Genomic DNA, 24,834 nt, shown 5'->3' on the forward strand with positions numbered 1-24,834 from the left:
TTTTTTTTTTTTTTTTTTTTTCTTTTCCTTTTTTGCTTCAAAAATAAGCTTTCATAGTTACAACAATATATGCATATTGTGCTAGTATTACATACATATAAGGACCTTGTGTGACCATGTATCTAATATATTGTGTCGCACGAGCCCAAACTCCGTTGCCTCCAATGTACAATGTATCCGCATATAGGCACGTTAATCTGTAGTAGGTTTTTTTTTGTTTTTTTTGTTCTTTGTTCTAAAATTTAGTATTGCTTGTTTTTTCTTGTTGGAGTAACTTCCAAATAGTGTAATGTTGGTTATAGTTCCTTTTTGGAACATGGGACGAAACAGTGGAAGCCGAATGGCAACGGTTGTTGTTCCATTTTTCCACTCGGTTATATTTGTGCGTGCTTGTGCGTTGTGCGTCGTGCGTTTGTGTGTGACCTTGCGTGTTGTGTGCAGTTACCTTCCAAAGGGAATAACCCAGAAGGGCGAGGGTGACGGCGGACAGGAAGAACAGTACGGGAGTAGTGGCGGTAAAGACGTCGGCGGTTAGGTCAGGAACAGCATAGTCACCGGGCTTCTCACCCCGGTTGTCAGGTACTGAATGATACTTTTTTTCGTCCAGTGTTGGAGGTGCTATGCCACCTGCTACATTCCCTATACCTGGTGGAGTTATGTTCGTTGGGTCAAAGCGGAATTCGTTAGGGTTCCCTGAATCCGACTTAAGATCATTCTGTGATCTAGGAGTAATGGCTAAGTTTCTGCGTCCACTGTCGCAACCCCCACGGGTTCTGGAACTGTTAGCATCAGTACCTGCGTATGTAGTACTCCGATCACGGGCAGCAGCGTTGCCTTGTCCACAGGAAGATGTGCCACCGGCGAAGCTGCTGAAAGGATCAGGGTCAGGGAGACCGCAGGGGAGGCTCGATGGATCTGGTTTCTGCGCTGTCTTCTGGTCCGTATTGTCGGCGTTCGCTGTAGGTTTGGGTGGATTGAGAGGAGGCGGGTCCTCATTACCTCCGGGTGACGAGGGTGTGCCCAGTTTAGTCGTAGCTGCTGGAGTCGTCTCTTCTGTTGCAGAGGAGTCTGGAGGAATAGCGACAGTTGCTGGGTCTCCGTTTACGCTCTGATTCTCCTTATGTGTAGATGGTGCTGTGTGACCTGGGTCTTTCGCTGTGTCCTGGACTGAAACTTTTGCCTTTTTGGTGGCATCTGTGGTGCCTTCAACAGTCGCCACACCGGTGGGTTCACTAGCAGCCTCTGGGTCCTGTGTGGTCGCAGTTCCTGATCCTTCATTACCTGAATAGGCGTCCACAGGAAAAAGTGAGAATGCGATGACAACTGAACTTTTGTGACATGGATTGTGGACCACACGGTCGGTCGGCTACACGGTTGACTTCGACGTGGGTGAGGACGGGGGCAGGTGCCACTCCGGGAAAAGACTCTCTCTGTCTCCCACACACAACACACAACACAACACGCACAACACACAGTGTGTGTGTGTCTGTCTGTCCGTCGACGTCTACGTCTACCGGTCGCTACTGCCGCGTCGGCGCCTCGTCCCTCATGCGCTCATTTTCATTCGACGTTTGGTTTCTCTCTCTCCGTGGTGTCTCTCGCTGTATCTCCGGAAATTGTTGTTTTTTTGTTTTTTTGTTAACAAAAAAACACTGTCTGCAGTGGGCAAGTTCCTACACCTGGGTGAATACTACCCCGTGCATACTGTGTTGTCCCAACCTGTTGATTGTGGATCTGTGGTGTTTTCGTATCGCTCCATGTGCTCCTGGGAGGGTGCTCCACTGTTATAAGTAGTTGAGAAAACGACACTTATGGATCCAAAACTTCCTGGCAACTTCACATTAGTCGGTTCATCCTGCTCATGCACAGATTCCTTACCTGTGTTACTTGATGTGGGTGTGTTGTTTTCCCCGGTTGCTGCATTCCCGGTAGTGCCAGTAGCTGCACCTATTCCAGTACTTGTACTTCCTGTACCGGCAGATGCTCCTGGTGGTCCTGGTGGCGAGGGTCCGGCGGGTGCTGGTGGAGTAGCTTGGGGTGGTTGTCCAGCTCCTGGTCCTGCGGCGGCTGCCCCTGCGGCCGGCTGTGCGTCCCCTGCCGAGGAATCTGATCGTGGTTGTCCGGAAGGTGTTCCTGTTGCTACCCCAGATGCTCCTTCTGGTAATGGTGACGGTGCCGACGGCTTCTCCCCTTTCTGGTCTCCTCCTCCTCCTTCTGCCGGTTTTTTGTCTGCAATGAGGGATGGAAGCAAGATGGACGAAAAGATGATAAACAAAAAACGACACCAGTGGTACAGAAAGAAAGGGGCCGGGACGGTTGGGTCATGTAGCGGCAGGGTGGGCGTACGGCTCGATAGAGTGTGTCGATGCATGGATCGATGCATGGATCGATGCAGTGGGTCGATGCAGTGGGTCGAGGTAGGACTCGGTGGACTGGGTGAGGAGGCAGCAAGCATACGGTGAGGTGGATACATGGTAGCAGTACACTTTTATTTGTTGTTGCTGTCATCTCGTGTCCGCTGCCGTTGTGGCCGATGTGCTCGGCAATTGTACGTTCGCCGCGCAACGTCAGTGCGGATTTACTGTTCCGCCATGTGTGCCTGGTTGTTGCCCCGCGTGTGCGTTGTTGTTGTGGTGGCATCTGTATTCGTGCGGTCTACATGCGTGCCGTGTATTAAGGTTATACCGTATCGGTACGGTCCGTATAGTCGTATTCGTATTCGTACGAGTAGTATCCGTACCCGTTGCAATTGCTGCGTCCACTTGGGCCTTTGCCTTCTCAATGGCCTTCTCCGTGTCTTCTAGCACTGTCTTCTCCATTGTCGTCACTTCCGGTATTTTGTCGTTTTCTATAACCGTATTATCAGTACCACCCTTCTGCGTTTTATACTTCTTCCAATCTTTATGACATGGCAGCTGTTGCTCTATGTGTGCTATTTCGCCCATTATTCCTTCCGTTACGAACCATTCTGCTATGTGCCCATTTATTATGCCCGGCTTCGTCATACTACCTACGTAACCACATTGTTTGCATGTTCCATGCATAACAGGACCAGAAAATAGTATGTTACCATGCTTGTCCTTGTGCATTTTCTTGAGTGTTTTCCAAGCGTACTCTACACCCCTCTTCCATCCTTCCTTTTTACAATACTGATTCTGCAGCATGTATCCAAATACATTCGCTACCTCACACCTGAACTTTTCGTACAATTTATCGTCATCCGTTTTCTGTGCTTTCTCACTATTGCCATGTTTTCCCTCCTGGTTCGCGAAGAACAAAGCAAGGGTCATGAGCCGGCATCGTATTACGTCTGCTACCGTTTGCCCCGTATGATAGTCTGTCCCGTGGCCGAAATCATCCCAACCAGAATTATCACAGTTGGCACCGTATGCATCCATCTTGTCCGTGTTCTGCTGCATATAATCAATAAAGGCCTGCAACACGGCCTTCAAAGCCTTGAGTTCTGCACTCTGTATGATGTACATGGGAATATGGGAATATGCATGACTACAGGTCATCTATGTTGTACCCACCAGCAGCGCGGACACTCTGATATATACATGTAACTGTATGAATAGGTTTTTGTTCGTCGTCTTCCCTCTTTCCTGCACCTAAACTTACATCATAATACTGCAGCACGTGTACTGGCCTTCTCTTGTGGTGGTCTATGCTCATCCATGGACAATCCTCTCCTGCTCCTGGTTGTGCCGTCTTCGTTGCCGGTGCCGGTTTCGCCGCTACTGGTTTGGCTGGTGTGTGGTTGTCGGCGGGGGCGGGTACGGCTGCGGCAGGTGACCGTATTTCTGAGTCTGACTTGCCTGGCTGTGATGATGATGTTGATGGTGGTCCTAATACGGGACCCTTGCCGCCTCCAACTCGTGCTCCTCCTTCAGATCCACCCCTTCCTGGCCCCCCAGAAATTTGCCGTGGTGTTGATGGTCTCCTTGGTGGCGGAGGTGGTGGCCTCGCAGGAAGTGAAGGTGATGATGCCTGTGCCCCCGACGGTCTGGACTGTCCGTTTCCTTCCGCAGTTTTAGAGGAGGAGTCCTGCTGATTCTTTTCTTCCTGCTGCTTTTTCTGTAATAAGTTCTTTACACAATTGTCATCCCCATGACTACAAACTCGTATTCCCGTTAATATTGTCGACACTTTCACTTTTATATCCTCCTCCACATTCTTTATTTCTTCCTGGACTTTCTCCTTTAACGCCTGCCTTGTGTCGCCATCCCCTACTTTCGCTGTTCCTTTCTTCTCCACCTTACATCCTTGTCCTAATACTCCCCATTGCCCATCCCCTGTGTTCTGTCTATTGTTTTCATTCCATCTGGTCATTACTTCCCACAGATCTCTATCCGTTGCATCTCTTCCAGTTCCGTCGCCACCTATCCCTGCATCCTTCCACTCACACTCCACATTACCTACCTCTTGTTTGAGAACTCCCTTTACTTCGTCATGCACAAGACCGAATGCAAACTGACCACCAGGCCGTGCTAAACACTTCATGCCCATGATTTTCTTCATAAATATATTTACTAAAATACATCTCATATAGAGATCTATGTGCTTGGTCTCTTCGTCCGTGTAAGCGGCCCGTGGGGGGGCTCCTGCTAATTCAATTCCATGTTTAAAATGTAATGCTGTAATTGTTAACTCGCATATACCCAGATCCTCACCAGTCCATATGTGTCCGTCCGCTTCCTGGTCCCCCTGTGCCGATTCACACATTGTACCCGCTAGCCCACCGTCCTGCATTCTCTCCATAAAGTGTCTAAATTCCTTCCATACTGTTTCCACATTCTTCCAAAAATGTTCCTGCAGGTACAACATTCATCATATGTTACCGAATGAACTATATTACATGTTCCACTTTTCCTTACTATATAAATGTTGATATAAGTACATATTGCTCCTATACATATGCATGTCCCCCTTCTGGAGAACGCATATCACTTCACAATATGAACGTATATATTGCTCCCAGAGAACGTCACGACATTTGCACAATATAATTCAGTTCCTTTTCGTCACTCTTGTACATATATCAACTTACTTTAAAGTTCTCATCTTGGTTCACTCCTATTTTCTCTCTTCCCTGCTCAATATAATTGTTCCATAGTAATATTAAATACTTCCACATGGCTTCCTCCCTTGTGGTCCTTCTTATATAGGATGACACTCTGCTCGATACTTATTCAAAGTCCACATTAATTGAACATTATCCTGCGGAATAATATGCTGCCCACAGAAACTTCTACTCCTGCATACTCAAAATAGTTGTCCCGCACTAAAATCCTCAACCCAAACTACCCCCTCAACAATAGTACTCTTAGGAACAGCACACGTAATCTCATCACCCATTAACAACAAATACCCGCACTGAACAAAAACTACCGCCCTTAGCAACAAATATCCCCTTGTACACTAATCCAAGTGAATCTGAAGTCCCCGTCCTTCCCTCGTTGTGCGTCCCACAAAATATATGTGTGTTCCTTGGCCTCCGCCCCCCTCTCTCTGAATCCTTTACTCGGCCGCTTTGGTCCACGCGTGTGCTCGGAGAGACAAGCGCTCCTCCTTCTTACACTCCGCTACGTCGTCGACGCGTTGCTCGGAGAGACAATCACTCCTTTCTTACACCCGGGAAGAATCCCCTTTACTCGATCGCGTTTGCTCGGAGAGACAAGCTCCTGCTGCTTACACGCGGCTACAATGCGGTTTACCCGGCCACGTTTGCTCGGAGAGACAATCTCTCCCTCCGTTCTTACACTGGGCTACGTCGTCGTATCCGTCTTACCCTCCGGGGCAATCTACTTTACTCGGCCCGTTTTGCTCGGAGAGACAATCCTCCTCCTTCTTGCACTCGGCTACTTCGTCAAACCGCGTTTGCTCGGAGAGACAAGCTCTCCTTATACTCGAATGCTTATTCGCATGCTATAGTTGTTCTGCACTATACTCGTAGAATGCACTTGCGCATGTGTTAATAAATAATTTCCCATAAAGGAGAATTGTACCCGTTCATATTATTCATTTAAATCTACGTTTTTTATGCATTTGACCTGTACCACCCTGTCCCCATGGTCATGTTAAAAGAAGTGGACTACACAGAACAAGAACAAAAGCAAAAGTAAACAGAAGTAAGCAGAACAGAGCAGAACAAAAAAGAAGGTATAGAATAATGTAAACGCGAAATATATTAAGTATATCACATAATGAAATAAAAGTGGTGTACGATTAGCATGCGTTATGTCGCATGCATATGCCCCGTCATCCTAATTTCAGAGCTTGTCCAGTAGTTCATCCACATGTAACTCCTTATCCTGCATACCCCTGACTTCATCTTAATTGCAGAGCTTGTCCAGTAGTTCATCCACATATAACTCCGTCTGCTGCAAATTGCGTTCGAGCTCGCACTGTTCTATGACTAATGCCAGGAGCAGTATCCATATTTTAGCGGTTAACGCTTTTTGCATGTAAGGTTGCGGATGCAGTTGCGACCGCGGTACATCTCTGACTTGTAGCACATCTTCTGTTCCCATTACTGTTTCCACTGCTAAGGCTGTGTCCACTCCAGGTACTGCGCCTTTTTGCGGTGCTGTCGCGGCCTCTACATTATGCAACAAACGTTGGCACCACTCCTGCGCGTTATACATACACATTTGCCGATGTTGTTGCGCTACCCATTCTTTCCATGCATCCAGTTTCTTCCTCTCCAGGGTTGCGGCTGTCCTGTGCTCACTGGATGCTCCGTTTGCCACCATGTGTGCGCGCAGGTATTGTTTCCAATCCGCTTTTAATTGCAAAAACCACGGTTGCCCCGTGCACGCCCGCAAAAGGTATTTGTTGCGGTCAATCCAGTTAATCCAGTGGGTGCACGCCGCCGTCTCGTCACCGTGGTTGGATGCAGAAGGATGCGGTGCTAACGGTATAGTTTCCATACAACTCCATGGATCGGGGTCATGCGGTGCACAAGGGTCCGTTTGTAATTGTATAGTTTCCATACAACTCCATGGATCGGGGTCATTCAATGGGCATGAATCCGTTGGTAACTGTATGGTGTCCATACCACTGCATGGATCGGGGTGCTCTGCGTTACGTGGAGATGCGTGCGTTCGTTCGATGTCAGTGTGTGGATCCATGGTGAAGGAAACAGTGGTCCCTGGTGAATCGTGATTCGACGAAGAAGCCGGGGAACTACTATACCCCGTTGCGTGCGGCTCCAAGTCGTTTGCAAACTCTTCAACGAGTATCTGCAAATAGTCGTCTTTGACGTTTTCCCAATTTGTCGCTTCACATTCGTGGAGCACATCTAGATGTAGCTCGATAATCGTGCGTTTATGCACGCGGGGTGGGCGGCCTCTACCGGATGTGGACGCAGGTTGCGTAACCATGGTGTACCCGTAATCGGGTTGCGGCAGTTCGCCTCGTTGCAGATGCGCCAATATGTCGTCGTCGAGTGGCGGTGACGGCACGTCACGAACGGTTCGATATGTTCGTCGTCGTTTGTGGCCGAGGTAGGCAAAGTACTAAGCAAAAAAAAAAAAAAAAGAACGAGGACGATGTAGAAGAGTCCATTTGTGTTGAAATGATGATAGAACAGCCCCGTTAGGAACACTTTGCTAATGGTACATATTACGGATACGCGTATACGGCGTCGCGTATATACTTACCTTCCATAGGAAAAACGCAATGATCCCAATACCAACCACCGCGGGAATGATCGCGGGGGTGTACGGGATGAGATCCTTGGGGTCGAAGGGTGTCGGGGAAGGGAGAGTGGGTGGAACTTGGTTGTTCCGTGGGCCCTGGCCACCGGAAGGATGGGAAGCACCGGCGCCAGGACCCCCAGTGGAGCCAGTACCAGAGGAACCCGGTGCTGAGGAACCAGGGTTTTGGGGACCAGTAGAACCTGGTCCTGCATCTACGCTACCCGCACTTGGCTTTGCACCTGCCCCACCACCTGGTCCTCCTACACCATGTCCTCCTCCTGCACCGTTTTCAGTACCTGCTGCGGTCGGTGGGCCGCTGCCGCCGCCGGTGGAACTACTACCCGATTGATCTGGGTTCGGGTTCGGTTTTGGTTTGGGTGGATTGAGAGGAGGGGGGTCATCGTTGCCGCCATCGACAACAGCATCGGTACTGCCTGCTTGGCCATCGTTCTTATCAGTCTTAGTCGCGTGTGGTCCTGTTGATGTTGTGTCGGTTCCTGATGATGGTATTGTGGACCCTGTTACTGTGCCTTTACCTGGTTCCGGCTGTGGCTCTGGCCCCTTAGCCGTAGTTTCACTTGCCGTGGAATCAACCCTTGTGTCACTACCTGTAGGTACAATTAAGAACGGGAACAATGTTGACACAATCTAATATGTGCGAGTTGGATGGTTGACCACACGGTTGACGGCGGTTGTCCGTCGTTTCACGACATCACCGTCGCTGGATGGTTGGCCACGGTGCGAACGGTGGTTGGCTGGTGCCACCCCGGGAAAAGACTCTCTCTCTGTCCGACACACAACACACACAACACACACAGTGTGTGTGTCGATGTCTGTCTGTCGACGTCGACGTCTACATCCCGCGGCCGACCAGTTGCGCGCGCTGGCCGCCCCGTCGCTCGGCCGGGCGCTCACTCTCATTCGACGTTTGGTTTCGCTCTCGCCGTGTTATCTCCGTGCTGTCTCGCCCTCTGTCTCCGGAAAAGTTGATTCGTTGTGGTTGTTAGCTACTCTCGTGGTATGTTCGTATGCATCATGGATCATGCGACTGGTGTCACCTGTTCCAGAATTGGGGCTAGGACTAATGGGTGCCTTTTCGCGCTCCTGCTCTTCCTGTTGCAGGAGTTTCGTCAGTTCCGGCGTCTTGCCCAGTTCTTCATCCGAGGTAGTCGCACAACTAATGGAGACACGTGCAGACTTGCCGCTGCTACTGGGACATGTGGCCGTACCTGCGGAAGTTGCATCCGAATCCTTAGCCTTCGTTTCTGTCGACGTCCCATGTGTCCCTGCTTCCTGTGCTCCTCCCTGCGGACCTGGTGTTGGTGTTCCTGATCCCGATCCCGATCCCGACGATGATTGTGATGGTGGTTGTTCTCCAGGTGCTGCCGGTGGGTTCTCTGACCTTGCTCGATCGCGGGGTGCTCCCGGCGCTGCTGGGGCCGATGCTGCGGGTGCCGCTGGGGTCTCTTCCGTCTGCTCCGGTGGTGGGGATTTCGGTGGAGCTGTCGTTTTTTGCGCGTCCTCCCCTGCAAATAAAGCAAGGACGTAAAACGACAACATGATACAAAAGGACACCAGTGGTACAGAAAGAAGGGTCCGCGACGGTGCGGTCAGGTAGCGACAGGGTGGGGGTCCGGCTGCATGCGTCGATGCAGTGGGTCGGCTGCATGGATCGAGGTGAACTCGGTGAACTGGGTCAGGCGGCAGCAAGCGTACGGTGACATGGTATGGTAGCAGTACAACTTTTATTTGTTGTCGCCGTCCGCAACCGCCATCTCGTCCCCGGAGCCTCGCCGGCGCTACCGTCGTGGCTGCACACGTCAGCTTAACGAGGGGGTGCTGTTCCCCGCGCGTGTGCGCGTGTGTTGTGGCAGTTGCGTTGTTGTGGCGGCATCCATATTGAGCAATACGATACGTATCGGGTCTTATTATTTCTTTCTCCCATCGGTCCTTACCTGCCGGTACATTTGGTGCTGGTGTATCGCTCGCTACAGATTTTGTTTCTTTTCCCTCACTGTCATCACCCTCTGGATTTCTACCGGTGACTGCTTCGATAGACTTCATGCATGCGCCAGTTCCCTTCGCGCATTGCACTGCGGCTTTCTTTACCTCCTCAACTATAGTCTTCATTTCTCGGCCTAACGCACTTATAGCTTCTTTCTCCTCGTCCTTCAGTTCTATCCTCTCATCCATGTCATTTGCGTCCTGCCTGGCCACGCCAAGTTCTGCTAAGCTTTTCGTACATGTGCTTTGTATTGCGTGACTTGCAAATTTTTCAGTCAAGCTCTTCTTGCTCTTTAACCATGTCGTAATCTGTGTCTCCATGTCGAATTCCCCGATTTTTATGTCTGCAAACACTCCCTGGCGGCACGTGCCCTTTGTGAGTAATCCAGTTTCACCTGACTCCAGTTGTTTCATTGTGTACCATGCATTATTTATCCCCATTTGACTTCTGCATGGAGATGCCAGCAATATGGACATAAATATATTTACTATTGCGCACCTTATATGTGCCTTCAACTGTGCACTATGGCTGTCTCTAGTGTCCCTGCTGGCGGACTGCTTGTGCCATCCATTCATGAAAAATAATGCTCCTGTCATAAGTGTGCACATTAGTCTATCCGCTACTTTCTGTGCCACAAGTATGTCTGTTGTCCTGAGACTCCTATAACCCGCGTTCAAACAATTAGCTGCATACATGTCTAGTTTCTCTTCTTCCAAATATTCCACAAATTCGTCGAGTAGCACTGTTATATCGGTCCATAAGCTTTGCTGCATGGTGCACAAGGAACATATATGTGTGTGCATAATGGACCACTGTAGCTGTCTGTTCCATATTCATCTGTACCCATGCCTTTGTGAGTGCTGCACGTACTTTACTTTCCCCATTGTATTCTTTATATGGAATTAGTGCACGGTCGCATTCGTACAATGATATAGAGCGGCATGTATACATACAATCATATATAGAGGCTGTTATAAGTACACGACTCCCCGCGGTGTTGGTGTTAATAAATTACCTTATACTGCTCCGTGTTATCAACTAGACCCCGTGTCAGCACATATTGTGCTAATAAAGCCCCTAACGTCGCATACGTCATATTTTCACAACCATAAACCAATATAATGAAACAAATGATATCCTTATCTCTCAGGTAACGGCTTGAATATAATATGCGCACAATATTCTCTTAGTTATTATTCAGATTTTTAGCGCATGGAATACGTCTTCCAGTTTAGGGTCCCTGCGGAAATATGTTACATAGCCTAAATTTCCCTATCTGAATGTAATCACACACCCTATACATCGTGGGATTTGTAATCCTTAAAAACACCAATAAAAAAAGAGAAAAAAAAAAGAAAAAAAAAAAAAAAGGAAGGAAAAAATAGGAAAAATGCTACACGACGTCACTAATACGTCACCCCCCGCCCCCGTTTCTACACCGGTGTCCACTAAACGCCTGTCACACACACTGTCTCTCTGTGTGCGTACACCTAAAAACCGAAGTATAACAACAAAATCAAATTCTTCTGCCGTCGTTGTCGCCGTTGTTGCGGCCCGTGTGGATCCCATAAAATTTGTGTGTTCCTTCGCTCTGCGCCCCCGCACTGTCTGCTCCCTCGAATCCGTTTTTTGGGACCCCTTGCTCGGAGACAAAGTCTCCCTCCGTTCTTACACTCGGCTACTACGTCGAATCGTTGTTACACTCGAGCCGCGTTGCTCGGACAATCCCGTGTACCCGGCTACGTCGTCGAACCGCGTTTGCTCGGCGAGACAATCTCTCCTCCGTCGTGCACGCGGCCGCTGTGGTCGACGCGTTTGCTCGGAGAGACAATCTCTCCCTCCTTTCTTACACGCAGCTACTGCGTCGAATCGTTGTTACAATCAGCCGCGTTTGCGCGGAGAGACAATCTCTCCTCCTTCGTACACGCGGACAATCCGTCGTCGAATCCGTCTTACACTCGGCCGCGTTGCACGACGCGTGTGCTCGGACAGACAATCACCCCTGCCTTACAATCGGACAAGCGTTGGTCGAATCGGTCTTACACTCGGCCGTTTCAATCGGAGACAATGCCCTGCTTCTGACACTCGGCTACAATGCGGTTTACGCGGCCGCGTGTTCGCGGAGAGGCAATCTCTCCTTATACTCGAATGCTTATTCGCATGCTATAGTTGTTCTGCACTATACTCGTAGAATGCACGTGCGCATCTGTTAATAATTAACTTCACATAAAGGAGAATACTACCCCGTCATATTATTCATTTAAATCTACATTTTATATGCATTTAACCGGTACCCACCTGTTCCTATGGTCATGTTAAAAGAAGTGGACTACACAGAAAAAGAACAAAACAAAGCAAAAGTAAACAGAAAGAAACAGAAGTAAGGAGCAGAGAAGAGAAACAAAAAAAAAAAGCATAAAAAGAAAAAAAAAAAAACAGTTATAGTATAATGTAAACCAGAAATATATGATGTATATCACATAATGAAGTAAAAGTGGTGTACGATGAGCATGCGTTATGTCGCATGCATGTGCCCCGTCATCCGAATGTCACAGTTCCTCCAATAGGTCATCCAAATATAACTCCCTATCCTGCACACTTCTCTCGAATTCGCACTCTTCAATGATTAATGCCAGGATCAGTATCCATATGTTAGCGCGTAACCGTTTTTTCATGTGAGGTTGTTGATGCAGTTGCGACCGTGGTACATCTCGCACTCTTAGCATCTGTTGTGCGGCCATTACATTTTCCACTGCTAAGTCTTGTTCCACTCCACGTATATCGCCTTTTGGCGATTCTGTGTCCTCCTCTACATTATTCAACAAATGCGTAAACCACTCTTCTTCACTATACATACGCATTTGCCGATGTTGTTGCGCTACCCACTTTTTCCACAATCGCAGTTGCTTCATCGGCCGGGTGGCCGCTTCACCGAACTCACGGTGCGCGGATACGTCGTTTGCCACCATGTGCTCACGCAGGTATTGTTGCCATTGCAATTTGAGAGCATTAAACCACGGCTGCGTCGTGCAGTCCTGCAATAGGTGCTGTTTGCTGTCAATCCAGTTAATCCAACCGATGCAGTCCGACGTCGCGTCCCCAGGGTGGGAATAGACATGCCGCTGGTGTTTTTCGGGATCTATGGTTTCCATATAACTCCAAGGATCGGGGTCCTCTGCGTTAGAAGCAGAAGGGCCCGTTACTAACGGTATGGTTTCCATACAACTCCAAGGATCGGGGTCATGTGGTGGACAAGGGTGCGTTGCTAACTGTATGTATTGTATACAATTCCATGGATCGGGGTCCTCTTCGTTAGGTGGACAAGGGTGCGTTTGTAACTGCATGGTTTCCATACAACTCCATGGATCGGGGTCGTCTGCAGTCGGTGGAGAAGTGTCCGTTGCGAACTGTATGTTTTTCATACAACTCCATGGATCGGGGTTATCTTCATTAGGTGGAGAACGGTCCGTTTGTTCGGAGTCAGTGGAGGAAGCATTGGTCCCTGATAAAGCCTGGTTTGTGCTAGGAGCATCCAAGGAACTACTGTAGCCCGTTCCGTCCTGGTCCAAGTCGCGCGCAAACTCCTGCACGACAATCTGCAAATAGTGCTCTTTGACGTTTTCCCATGCGGTTGCTGCACATTCGTTGAGCACTTCTAGATGTAGGTCGATGATCGTGCGCTTATGCACGCGTGGGGGGCGGCCTCTACCGGATGTGGACGCAGGTTGCGTAACCATCGTGTACCCGTAATCGGGTGGCGGCAGTTCGCCGCGTTGTAGATGGTCCAATATGTCTTCGTCCAATGGCGGTGACGGCACGTCACGCACTGTTCGATATGTTCGTCGACGTTTGGCGAGGTACGCAAAGTACTACAAAAAAAAAAGAACAAGGACGATGTAGAAGAGTGCATTTGTGTTAGAATGATGACACAAAACACCCCTTTAGGAACACATTTGTCTATGGTACATATTGCGGATAAGCATATTCGGTGTGCCGCATATACTGACCTTCCAGAGGGAATAACCAAGGAGGGCGACGATGACGGAAGCGAGAAAAAACAGGACGGGTGTAGTGGCGGTAAGGACGGCTGCGTTTAAATCGGGAAAGAAGGGGCCCTTGGCCTCCCCTCCTGGGTCGTCATTCTGGGGACGAGAATTATCTTCTGGCAAGGTTGGTGGGACGAATCCTCCCCCTACTTTATCTATGCCTGATGGATATATGTTGTCCAAATCGAAGGAGGGAACGCCATCGATACTATTGTTGTTGCCACTGGCCTGTGCTGGGTTCGGGTTCGGTTTGGGTGGCGTGGGAGGTGGGGGGTCATCGAAGAGCTTAGGGACATCTCCAAAACCAAAGTCATCATTCGTCCACCCCCCTAGGGAAGACCTTCCAGTATCCCCCTGCGCTTTCCCTGGTTCTGTCACCTTCTCGCCCTGATTCTCTTGCGGCCCGGACTTCCCCGAGTGGTCAGGATTCGTGCTCGAAGTTGTAGGTTGGACGGAACTGCCGGGCACATTGGTGTCAACGGTGGGACCCGATGCGCTGGGTGTACCTGGGTGCCCGGCCGGTCCCTGTGTTGTTGCTGCTGGTGTCGATTCTCCAGTTGCTGGTTCTGCTGCTGCGTCCTCTTGTTTCGCATTCTTGGGTCCACTGACATCGACTTCACCTGTAAGTTCAAGTGAAGAGCAAGAAAAATAGAAAGGGTGGAAACGGCAGTGTTGTGCGGTGGTTGGCACCATGGTTCACGAAGGGGACGGTGGGGAGCAGGAGACGGACGGGGCAAGACACGGGCCGGGGCAGCAGACGAGACGGCGGTAGGGTGCCACGGGGACGGCATCGGGGAAGCAGCCAGGAAGCAGGGACGGGGGTAGGGTGCCACCACGGGAAAAGACTCTCTCTGTCTCCCACACAACACTCACAACACACAACACAACACACAGTGTGTGTCTGTCGGTCTGCATCTACGTCGACGTCTACGTCTGTCGACATCTCTACCGGGCGCTACCTGCCGCTACCTGCCGCAGCTATGTTGCCCCCGTCATTCTCATTCGACGTGTGGTTTCTCTCTCTGGCTCTCGCTCCGTGTGGTCTCTCCCTCTCTGTGCGGAAATTGTTGTTGTGTGCTTTTTTTTTTTTTTGTTGCTGTTCTTCCTTGTTGTCATCCGTGTTGGTCTTAGGGTATTGGCACCCGTGTGAACACTCATATGAGTAGAAGTCTTATGGCCCACAATACTATTACCTGTACAGCCTGGAGAGGTATCCGGGGTGCTGACGGTGACTTTAATGTATGAACCCACGACGGTCCCCCTATCCTCCTGCGTGTGTACTGTACTATTGCACTTGGTGTCTGTGCTCTTACCTTTCTTTCCTTTTCCTCCGGCTGATGCGGCTCCTGGTGTTGATGGGGGTGCCACCGGTGGGGGTTGTGGTACGGGCCCCTGTTCCCCATTATCGGACCTTGCGACTCCATTTTCACCATTCGTTGTTGAAGGTACTGTCTCCTCAGGAACAACCTCCTTTCGTACCTCTGGTACCTTAGCTCGTGGTACCTCTGGTTTCGTCGCTGCAAATAAAGCAAGGAGGAAAAACGACAACATGATACAAAACAGGACACACGTGGTACAGAAAGAAGGGGGCGCGACGGTTCGATCAGGTTGCGGCACGGTAGGGTCCGGCTCGATGCAGTGGATCGATGCAGTGGATCGATGCAGTGGGTCGGCTGCATGGATCGCGGTGGACTGCGTACTCGGTGGACTGCGCACGCGGTGAACTGGGCTAAATGGTAGCAGTACAACTTTTATTTGTCGCCGTCCTCTAGTCCAGCGTCCGCCAGCGTGGCTCCCGTCATGGTCGTTGCTGCATCCGTCGTCGCCGATGCAGCCCACGCACCACGGTGACGGCGCTATCACTACCATGGTGGTCGCCGCTGTGCTCATCGTTCAACCGACGTGGGGCAGTGTAGATGTGCCGCGTGTGCATGTTGTTGTTGTGGCGGTATCCATATGCGGCAGTATACGGCCGCGTATTCGTATGCGGCCGTAGTGGGCCGTGGCATGCGTATTCGGCCGTGTATACGTATTCGTGTGCGGCGTGTTGTTATTCATTCGTATTGTTATTCGCACTATGTGTATTCGTATGCTTACTGTTCTTACCGTCGTCTTCTTTTATGTGCTTGTTTATTTCTTCCTGTATTTTTTGGCCTACTATTTTAACTATCTTTATGGCATCCTCCTTCATCGCTGCCTGAGCTTCCTTCATTCTTTCCATCCCCGGTTCCGTTAAACCTGTAATTTTACCATGATGCCGCGGCCTCTTTATATATGTCTCCCAATTGTCCGTACACCCCATTCTACCTTGTATCTGTCCTAGTTCCTCCATTATGCCTCCGCTGATTAACCATTCTGCAACGTCTCCATTTATTATTGCCCTGTGCGTTTGTTTAGCCCTATATCCACATTGTGTGCACTTCTTCTCCGTAACAGGACCCTTGGGTAACATTTCTGTCCCTGACCCGTGCACCATGTGATTCATTATTTCCCACGCATACTCTATACCTCGTTTCCACGTTCCCTGGTTCGGACAATACCTTTCTCTCAATAGGTGTCCAAAAGTATTCACTATTTCACATCTTAACATATTGATTGTGTCTGCATCTTCCTGGCTGTGCTCTTGTGCACTTGTCCCATTTGCATTCCAACCGTTTGCGAAATATAATGCAGTATTCATAAGTCTACATCTCATTACGTCGCCCACCGTTTGGTCTATTGTGTACACTTGCTGCTCAAAATCATTCCAACCTTTGTTTTCGCAGTTTACACCCAATTCGTCTATATTTTCATGGCTCTGTTGCATATGGGCTACAAAACTATTTAATACTTGGTCCATTTTGTGTTTCATCGTTCTCTGTAGTTTAAACAGACACATAAAAAAAGTCTGTGTGCATACATTTAAACTGCACGCGTTGTACCTGTTACATGTATATGCCTATATATACACACGGCACAATCATAAATTATACCATCTAATCATTATCTCCCTTTTCCGCTTCCCCTTATTGTAACTTACATCATAACCGTGCACCACATACAATGCATGATGCCTGTTCTGTAATACGCTCTTCCAATCACACTGTTCTCCTGTGGCCTGCTTCGTCCCCGGTCCCGACGATGACGGTGGTGATGCCGGTGTCACCGCTACTGGTTGTCCGTCTTTCCCGGGTGGTTTGGCCGGGGCGGGTTTGGCGGGTCCGTTGCTGCCTGTCGGTGGTCTTGGTGCTGGCGCAGGTTGTGGTCCTCCTGGTTTCGAAGGTGGTGGATTCACTGTGGCCTTCACTTTCTGTACTCCCTCCTTTATCTTCTTCTCTACTGCACATTTCTCCTTGGATCCCCCATTATTGTGTATGTCGTCTAACACCTTCTTCACTCGCGCAAAGATAATCATATCCGTCCAGTGCCTTATTCTCCCCATGAGCCAATGATCCTGCAGCACGTGCCCCTGCTCTGCATTACATGCGTCCTCACTATTCTGGTTTGTGTCTTGCTCTGCCCAAGCACACTGCTTCCCTGTTCCACGGGTAGTTCCTGCGTGGCCTCCTGCCAAACCTGTGTTCCATTCGTGCAGCTTAGTCTTTATACTGGGTCCAATACCACGTAATCCGAAGATGACTTCCCCATAATGCTGGCCCTCACAAACCCCTGGCTCATAGTGCTGTTTCCCTGATGTATGCGTTTGCCGCATTTGTTCCTCAACCTTCGTTATGACTTCCCTATGATCTGCATTATTCCCATACAGCTGCAGTAAAACCGCAGTTCCCAGTGTACACCTCAAATATTCATGGAACATCGTGCGCGTTCTCTCGCGTACTTCTCTTTTGTTCCACGTGCCATTTTTTGCATTGTAATTATATCCTCTTATGTAGAGCATAATGTTCGCAATGTGCATACACCTGCTCCTGCACATGGACTGCCCCGATTCCGTATATATACTTCCACAAATGCCAGCGTTCTTGCCGCTACCTTGACTTATCGTTCTTGTTACTTCTGGGAAGATAATGTTAACCTCACGCATTAATTGTTTCTGCGGATAGAAGAATCCATTTATGTTTGTACATTTTTTCTGTTCTCTGAAATCCATCTACATTTAACCACACTTATTTTTAGGTTCATGCAGTGTCCGTGTGCCATATCTGTCCTCACAATACGTTGTTCACTATACGACACTTATATAAATAGTCTATGCTCACACATACAGTTTCCAATGTCCCATGTACATATATGCTCTCAGCAGTGCACTACTCTCGTTCGTGCGGAATTTTGTGTACAATGGAACTTACCCAATATTCCTGTCCGTTCTTTATCTTGCTGTTGTGTAGATAATCGTCCCATGCCGCAATAAAATCCCTTATCTGTTTGTCATACTTGTCTTCAACCATATTGAACACGTTTTATTCCCCGTCTTAAAAAAAAAAAGTACGCGACTACTACTACTACTACTACTACTACTACTACTACTACTACTACTACTACTACTACCTGTACTACTGCTACCACTGCACCGCTCAATAACAACAAAAAAAAATATACACACACCCCGTCTCCGGATCACCCCGTCCCCGTCAACGCCTCTCTCCGTCACCCCGTTCTCCGTCAACGCCGCTCGCGTCACGCTTCTCTGTCAACGCCGCTCCCGTCAACCCCTTCTCCGTCAACCCCTTCTCCGTCAACGCTGGGCTCCGTCCACGCCTCTCCGGTCACCCCGTCTCCGTGTACGATTCTCCGTCACCGCGTTCTCCGTCAACGCCTCTCCCGTCAACTGCTCTTCCGTCAACGCTTGCGTGCACACTTCTGGAAGTCGTGATAATTACACAAACGACTTCTGCCTTCCGCGGTTCGCCGTCTGCCGTCCAACTTCCTGCCCTGCAGAAGAAGAAACGGAAAAAAAAAAAAATGTACTACTACACAACCTACACACAAAATGCGCCATGAAGATACACTCCCCGCTTGTCTACACCGGTCTCCACTAAACGTCGTCACACACACTGTGTCTCTGTGTGCGTACGCTAAACCCCTTGTACACTAAAAGCGCAGTATAACAACAACATCAAATTCTTCTGCCGTCGTTGCCGCCGTCCTGTCCGCGTTGTTTACGCCCGCACATAATGTGTGTGTTCCTTCGCTCCCCGTCCCCCGCTCTATGCTCCGGCTGTGGATGCTTCCCTCGAAAACTCCTTACTCGGACAATCGCCTTTATCCGGCCGCGTTGGTCGACGCGTGTGCGCGGAGAGACAATGTCTCCCTCCGTTCTTACACTCGGTTGCTTCGTCGAATCCGTCTGATAGTGAGCCACGTGTGCTCGGAGAGACAATGTCCTCCTTCTTACACTCGGCTACTTCGTCGAATACCCCTTACTCGGCCACGTTTGCTCGCACACAATAGCCGTGCTTACTCGGCCGCTTTGGTCGACGCGTTTGCTCGGAGAGACAATCTCTCCCTCCTTTCTTACACTCGGACAAGCCTTCGTCGAATCCTTCTTACACTGTGCCGCGTTGGTCGACGCGTGTGCTCGGAGAGACAATGTGTACCTTGTTACACTCGGCTACAATGCGGTTTACGCGGCCACGTTTGCGCGGAGAGACAAGCTCTCCTTATACTCGAATGCGTATGCGCATGCTATATGTGTTCTGCACTATACCCTCAGAATGCACGTGCGCAGCTTTTAATAAATAATTTCCCATAAAGGAGAATACTACCCGTTCATATTATTCTTGTAAATCTACATGTTATATGCATTTAACCGGTCCCCACCTGTGCCGAGGGTCATGTTAAAAGAAGGGGACTACACAGAAAGAGAACAAAACAAGGCAAAAGTAAGCACAAGCAGAAAAGAGCAGAAAAAAAAAAAAAGAATATATAGAATAAAGTAAACCGGAAATGCATTATGTATATCACATAATGAAGTAAAAGTGGTGTACGATTAGCATGCGTTATGTCACATTCATGTGGCCCGTCATCCGAATGTCAGAGCTGTTCCAATAGAGCATCCACATATAGCTCCCTATCGTGCATACTACTCTCGATTTCACATTTTTCGATTACGGACGCGAGCAGGAGAATCCACAATTTGGCAGTTAACCGTTTTTTCATGTAAGGTTGCTTATTCAGCGGTTGCATGCGTGGTATATGTTGCACTCGTAGCATATCTGCTGTTCCCATTACTTTTTCCACGTCGAAGTCTTGGTCGACTACTGATACTTCGCCTTTTTCCGACACTGTCTCCTCCTGTACATTATTCAACAAATGTTGAAACCACTCGTCCTCACCATATATATGCATAAGCGCATGTTGTTGGGCAACCCATTGTTTCCACAACCGCAGTTTCTGCATCTGCATGGTGGCTGCTTCACCGAGTTCACTGTTGCCAGATACTTCGTCTGCCGCCATGTGCTCACGCAGGTATTGTTTCCATTCCGATGTCAATTGCGAAAACCATGGCTGCGTCGTGCACTGCTGCAATAGGTGCTTGTGCCGGTCAATCCAAGGGATCCAATGGGTGCAGTACGACGTCACGTGGTCGGGGTGGGAATGAGCATTCTGTTCTGCATCTAAGTCGATATTTTCCATACAACTCCATGGATCGGGGTCATGCGGTGCACAAGGGTCGCGTTCTAACTGTATGCGTTCCATACAACGCCATGGAGCGGGGTCGGCTGCATTCGGTGGACACGGGTCCGTTGCGAACTCTATCGTTTCCATACAACTCCATGGATCGTGTTCATTCGGTGCACAAGGGTCCGATTCTAACGGTATGGGTTCCATACAATTCCATGGATCGGGGTCATTAGGTGGGCAAGGGTCCGTTTGTAATTGTATAGTTTCCATACAACTCCATGGATCGGGGTCGTGTTCATTCGGTGCACAAGGGTCCGTTGCTAACTGTATTTTTTCCATACAACTCCATGGATCGCAGGCATGCGTTGCACAAGTGTCAGTTTCTAACTGTATGTGTTCCATACAACTCCATGGATCGGGGTCTGCGTCGTTAGGCGCAGCACGGTCCGTTGCTAACGGTATAGTGTGCATACAACTCCATGGATCGGGGTCATGTGGCGGGCAAGGGTCCGTGGCGAACTGTATGGTTTCCATACAACTCCATGGATCATCTTCGTTAGGTGGACATGAATCTGTTGCGTCCGAGTCAGTGGATGGATGCACGGTGGCTGAAACATTGGTCCCTGCAGAACCATGGTCTGAGGTAGAAACACCCAAGATGTTGTTATTCGTTTCCTCGTCCTGCTCCAAGTCACGCGCAAACGCCTGCACAAGAATCCCGTAAAAATCGTGTTTGCCGTGTTCCCAATCTGCCGCTTCACATTCGTTGAGCACTTCCAAGTGTAGTTCGATGATGGTGCGCTTATGCACGCACGGTGGGCGTGGTCGTCGGTCGGGCAATGTGCCTGGCCGCGTATGCCGAACCATTGTGTACCCGTAATCGGGTGGTGTCAGTTCGCCGCGTTGTAGATGGTCTAGTATTTCTTCGTCGAGTGGCGGTGACGGCACGTCACGCACGGTTCGATACGTTCGTCGTGGTGTTTTTCCGAGGTACGCAAAATACTAAGCAGAAAAAGGGGGTAAAGAGGAGGGTGAGGACGGTAGGATAAAAGGAATGAACGTGGATGTAGGGGCATATTGGTTAGAACGATCATATAGTGCAGCCGGGCGGGATGTTCTGAGGTATAAAAATGCTGCACATGCGGCATGCCCTCATTGTCGTGTGTACTTACTTTCCAAAGGGAATAACCAAGAAGGGCGACGATGACGGCGGACAGGAAGAAGAGTACGGGAGTAGTGGCGGTGATGACGTCGGCGGTTAGGTCGGGGACAGCGTAGTCACCTTGAGTTGCACCCGATGTAGTGGATGATCCGGGTGTTGTGATAGGTGGTGTAAATCCACCGCCTGCGGCAATTCTTATGTTCTTTGGAAATATTTTGTCCAAATCGAAAGAGGGCACTCCACCGTTACTATTGTTGCCGCTGGACCCCGCTTGATCGGGGTTCGGGTTGGGTTTTGGTTTGGGTGGATTGAGAGGAGGGGGGTCATCGTTTCCTCCATCGACGACAGGGTTACTGTCGCCGGCGTCGTCATCCTTCTTGGCACTCGTGGTACCGGCCCCTGCTGGTCCTGTGGATGGTGTCGCTGCTGCAGGTGATGGTGTTGTTGTGTCTGATGATGTTGCTGTAGAACCGGCACTGGACGGTGCCGGCGGTTCTGGTTCTGGTTCTGGTGGTGGTTCAGGGACTGTTACTGCAGGTCCGGAAAGAAGGTTTGGGAAAAGGACAATGATGAAATGCAAGGGTTTGTGCGCTGGTTGCTCGCCAACACGGGTGTTGCGCTCCGTCGGTGGATGGTTGACTACGCGGTCGGCACCATTGGTGACGCGGGGGTAGGGTGCCACCCCGGGAAAAGACTCTCTCTGTGGCCCACAACACACAACACACACTGTGTGTGTGTCTGTGTCTGTCGACGTCTGTCGACGTGTACATCCAGCGGCCTACCGTTCGCTCGCGTGGCTTGCCCCGGCACGCTGTGCCGGTCAGTCTCATTCGACGTTTGGTTTCTCTCTGCCGCTCGCCGTGGTTTCTCTCTCCGTGTTGTCGCTCCCTGTCTCGCCGGAAATTGTTGTGCGTTTTTTTTGTTTTTAACAAAAAAACACTGTCCCGTGTGAGCATGTTCCTGCACCTGGGTGAATACTACCGAGTGTAGATTGTGTGGTCCCAACCTGGCGATTTTGTATCTGCGGTTTCTCCGTATCGCTCTATGTCCTCCTGCGAGGGTGCTCCACTGTTATAAGTAGTTGAGGTAACTACACTTATAGAACCAGAACTGCCTCTAAGTTTAACATTAACTAGGTCATCATCCTCAGGTACATATTCCTTACCTGTTTCTTGCGTATCCTTCGATGCTGGCGTTACTGCTCCGGCTCCAGCTTCGGTAGCGTCGTTGTCTGGTGATGGAGGTGGGGGTTGTTGTCCAAGTCCTGGGCCTTGATCCGGGCCTTGGCCTACTACGGATGTGCCTCCTCCTGCGGCCGCTGATGAGTCCGGTGGTGATACAGGGGGTGGTGCCTCAGGTGGAGGTGGTGGTACGGGTGCCGGTGCGGACTCATCGGACCTGGCCACTCCCTCTTCCCCTGTCCCTTTTGTCGGTCCGTGCTTCTCCGGAATAACGTCCTTTGTTACTTCTGGTACTTTAGCTCGTGGAGCCTCTGGTTTCGTGGGTGGGGCCACAGGAACGGTTTTCTCTATAAAAGGATAATAATGATTAGGATTACATGTGTTGCCCACTAACGTAAGATAAGAATAGGAAGACAGCAGAGGTCAGGTATACGTGCATGCAACCCACACAGACTTCCCATGTGCGCACACTTCGTTCTCATCCTTCCTCGTTTCCTGCTTGCTTAATGTTAACATGCACTCTCTCTCACCCCCGCTCCATCCCTCGTCCTGTCCTCGTCACCGCTACAGTTGCCGTCGTGGCCGCTCATCGCTCAACCAAAGTGGGGCGGCTGCCTCATGGCGGCTGTGCTGTTGCACGCCGCGTGTGCGTTGTTGTTGTGGTGGCGGCATCCATATGCGTATCGACACGGGTCGCATGATCCGTATTTGGCCGTATTGGGCCGTAGTGGGCCGTGTTGGTGCTTTGTCCCCATCGGTCCTTACCTTCCGCTCCGTTTGGTGCTGGTGTACCACCTGCGTCCGGGTTCCGTTCTTGGTCCTCATTTACGTCATCATCAGGATTGCTTCTGGAGACGTTGTGGATAGACTTCATGCATGCGCCATTTGCCTGCTCGCATTGCTGTACCTCTTTCTTTACCTCGTGAACTATGGCCTTCAGTTGTTGGCCTAACTCACGTATAGCATCTTTCTCCTCTTCCTGCAGTTCTATTTTGTCATCCATGTCATTTGCGTCCTTCCTGGCCACACCAAGTTCTGCTAAGCTTTTCGTACATATTCTTTGTATGCGTGGCCCTTCAATTTTGCCTTTTACTCTTCCGTTGCTCTTTAACCAGTTCTTAATCATTTGCTGCATGTTGAAGTCCTGGATTTGTATATTTGCAAACACGCCCTGGTGGCACTTGCCCTGTGTAAGTAATCCAGGCGAACCTGTCTCCAGCTGATCCATGGTGTACCATGCATTATCTATTCCCATTTGACTTTTGCATGGAGATTCCAGCAATATGTACATAAATACATTTACTATGGCGCACCTTATATGTTCCTTCAACGGTTCATTCTTAGGGTCTGTATCGTCCGCGCTAGCGGACCCGGGGCTCCACCTGTTCATGAAAAATAAGGCTCGTGACATGAGTGTGCACATTAGTCTATCCGCGACTTTCTGTGCCACAAGTATGTCATTTCTGCTCAGACTCCTGTAACCCACGTTCAAACAATTAGCTGCAAGGTCGTCTAGGTCCTCATTTTCCATATATTCCACAAATTCTTCGAGTAGCTCTGTTACATCTGTCCGTAGGAATTCCTGTATTATGCATAAGGAACATATATGTGTGTGCAGAATTGGCCACTGCACCTCTCTCGTCCATATTCATATGTGCCCATGGCTTGGTGCGTACTGCGCGTGCGGTATGTGCGCATTGTGGTATTAATACGTAATGAGTGCAGCGCCGCATGCGTACAATTATATATACAGGCATGTATACATACTATCATATATAGAGGCGGTTATAATTACACAACGCCCCCCGATGTTATACTTAATAAATTACCTTATACTGCTCCGGTCTATCCACTAGACCCCGTGTCAGCACATAATGTGCTAATAAAACTCCCAACGCCGCATACGACATCTTGTCACAACCATAAACCAATATAATGAAACGAATGATATCATTATCTCTCAGATAACGCCTTGAGTATAATATGGGCACAATGTTCTCTTACTTAGTATGCAGATTTTTAGCGCATGGAATATGTCTTGCAGTATAGGGTGCCTGCGGAAACATGTCCCATGAACAAACTATGCCCTATCTGAATTTAATGACACATGCCATAAATCGTGGGATGAAAGGAAGGAAAAAAAGAAAACAACAAAAAACAAAAAAGAAAAAAAGAA

General features: G+C 49.5%; 4 protein-coding genes across 4 annotated transcripts; all 4 read right to left on the reverse strand.

The window, feature by feature from the left end:
* Positions 1–235: 235 nt before the first annotated feature.
* AK88_04294 (uncharacterized protein) lies at positions 236–4,827 on the reverse strand (the record flags this gene model as incomplete). The annotated part of the gene is made up of 4 exons (XM_012481904.1): positions 236–1,281; positions 1,720–2,229; positions 2,741–3,470; positions 3,622–4,827. The coding sequence occupies 4 exons, from the start codon at positions 4,825–4,827 to the stop codon at positions 236–238; spliced, it is 3,492 nt and encodes a 1,163-aa protein (XP_012337327.1).
* Positions 4,828–6,335: 1,508 nt separating this feature from the next.
* AK88_04295 (uncharacterized protein) lies at positions 6,336–10,481 on the reverse strand (the record flags this gene model as incomplete). The annotated part of the gene is made up of 4 exons (XM_012481905.1): positions 6,336–7,520; positions 7,665–8,311; positions 8,762–9,229; positions 9,614–10,481. 4 exons carry the CDS (start codon positions 10,479–10,481, stop codon positions 6,336–6,338), a joined length of 3,168 nt encoding a protein of 1,055 aa, XP_012337328.1.
* Positions 10,482–12,257: 1,776 nt separating this feature from the next.
* Positions 12,258–18,139, reverse strand: AK88_04296 (uncharacterized protein; the record flags this gene model as incomplete). Its single annotated transcript, XM_012481906.1, has 6 exons — positions 12,258–13,577; positions 13,716–14,374; positions 14,948–15,271; positions 15,861–16,611; positions 16,774–17,784; positions 18,041–18,139. 6 exons carry the CDS (start codon positions 18,137–18,139, stop codon positions 12,258–12,260), a joined length of 4,164 nt encoding a protein of 1,387 aa, XP_012337329.1.
* Positions 18,140–19,724: 1,585 nt separating this feature from the next.
* On the reverse strand, positions 19,725–24,568 carry AK88_04297 (uncharacterized protein; the record flags this gene model as incomplete). Its single annotated transcript, XM_012481907.1, has 5 exons — positions 19,725–21,317; positions 21,488–22,008; positions 22,484–23,005; positions 23,424–24,240; positions 24,488–24,568. The coding sequence occupies 5 exons, from the start codon at positions 24,566–24,568 to the stop codon at positions 19,725–19,727; spliced, it is 3,534 nt and encodes a 1,177-aa protein (XP_012337330.1).
* Positions 24,569–24,834: the final 266 nt, after the last annotated feature.

Source organism: Plasmodium fragile, assembly GCF_000956335.1.
Source record: "Plasmodium fragile strain nilgiri unplaced genomic scaffold supercont1.59, whole genome shotgun sequence".
Classification (NCBI taxonomy): Eukaryota; Apicomplexa; class Aconoidasida; order Haemosporida; family Plasmodiidae; genus Plasmodium; species Plasmodium fragile.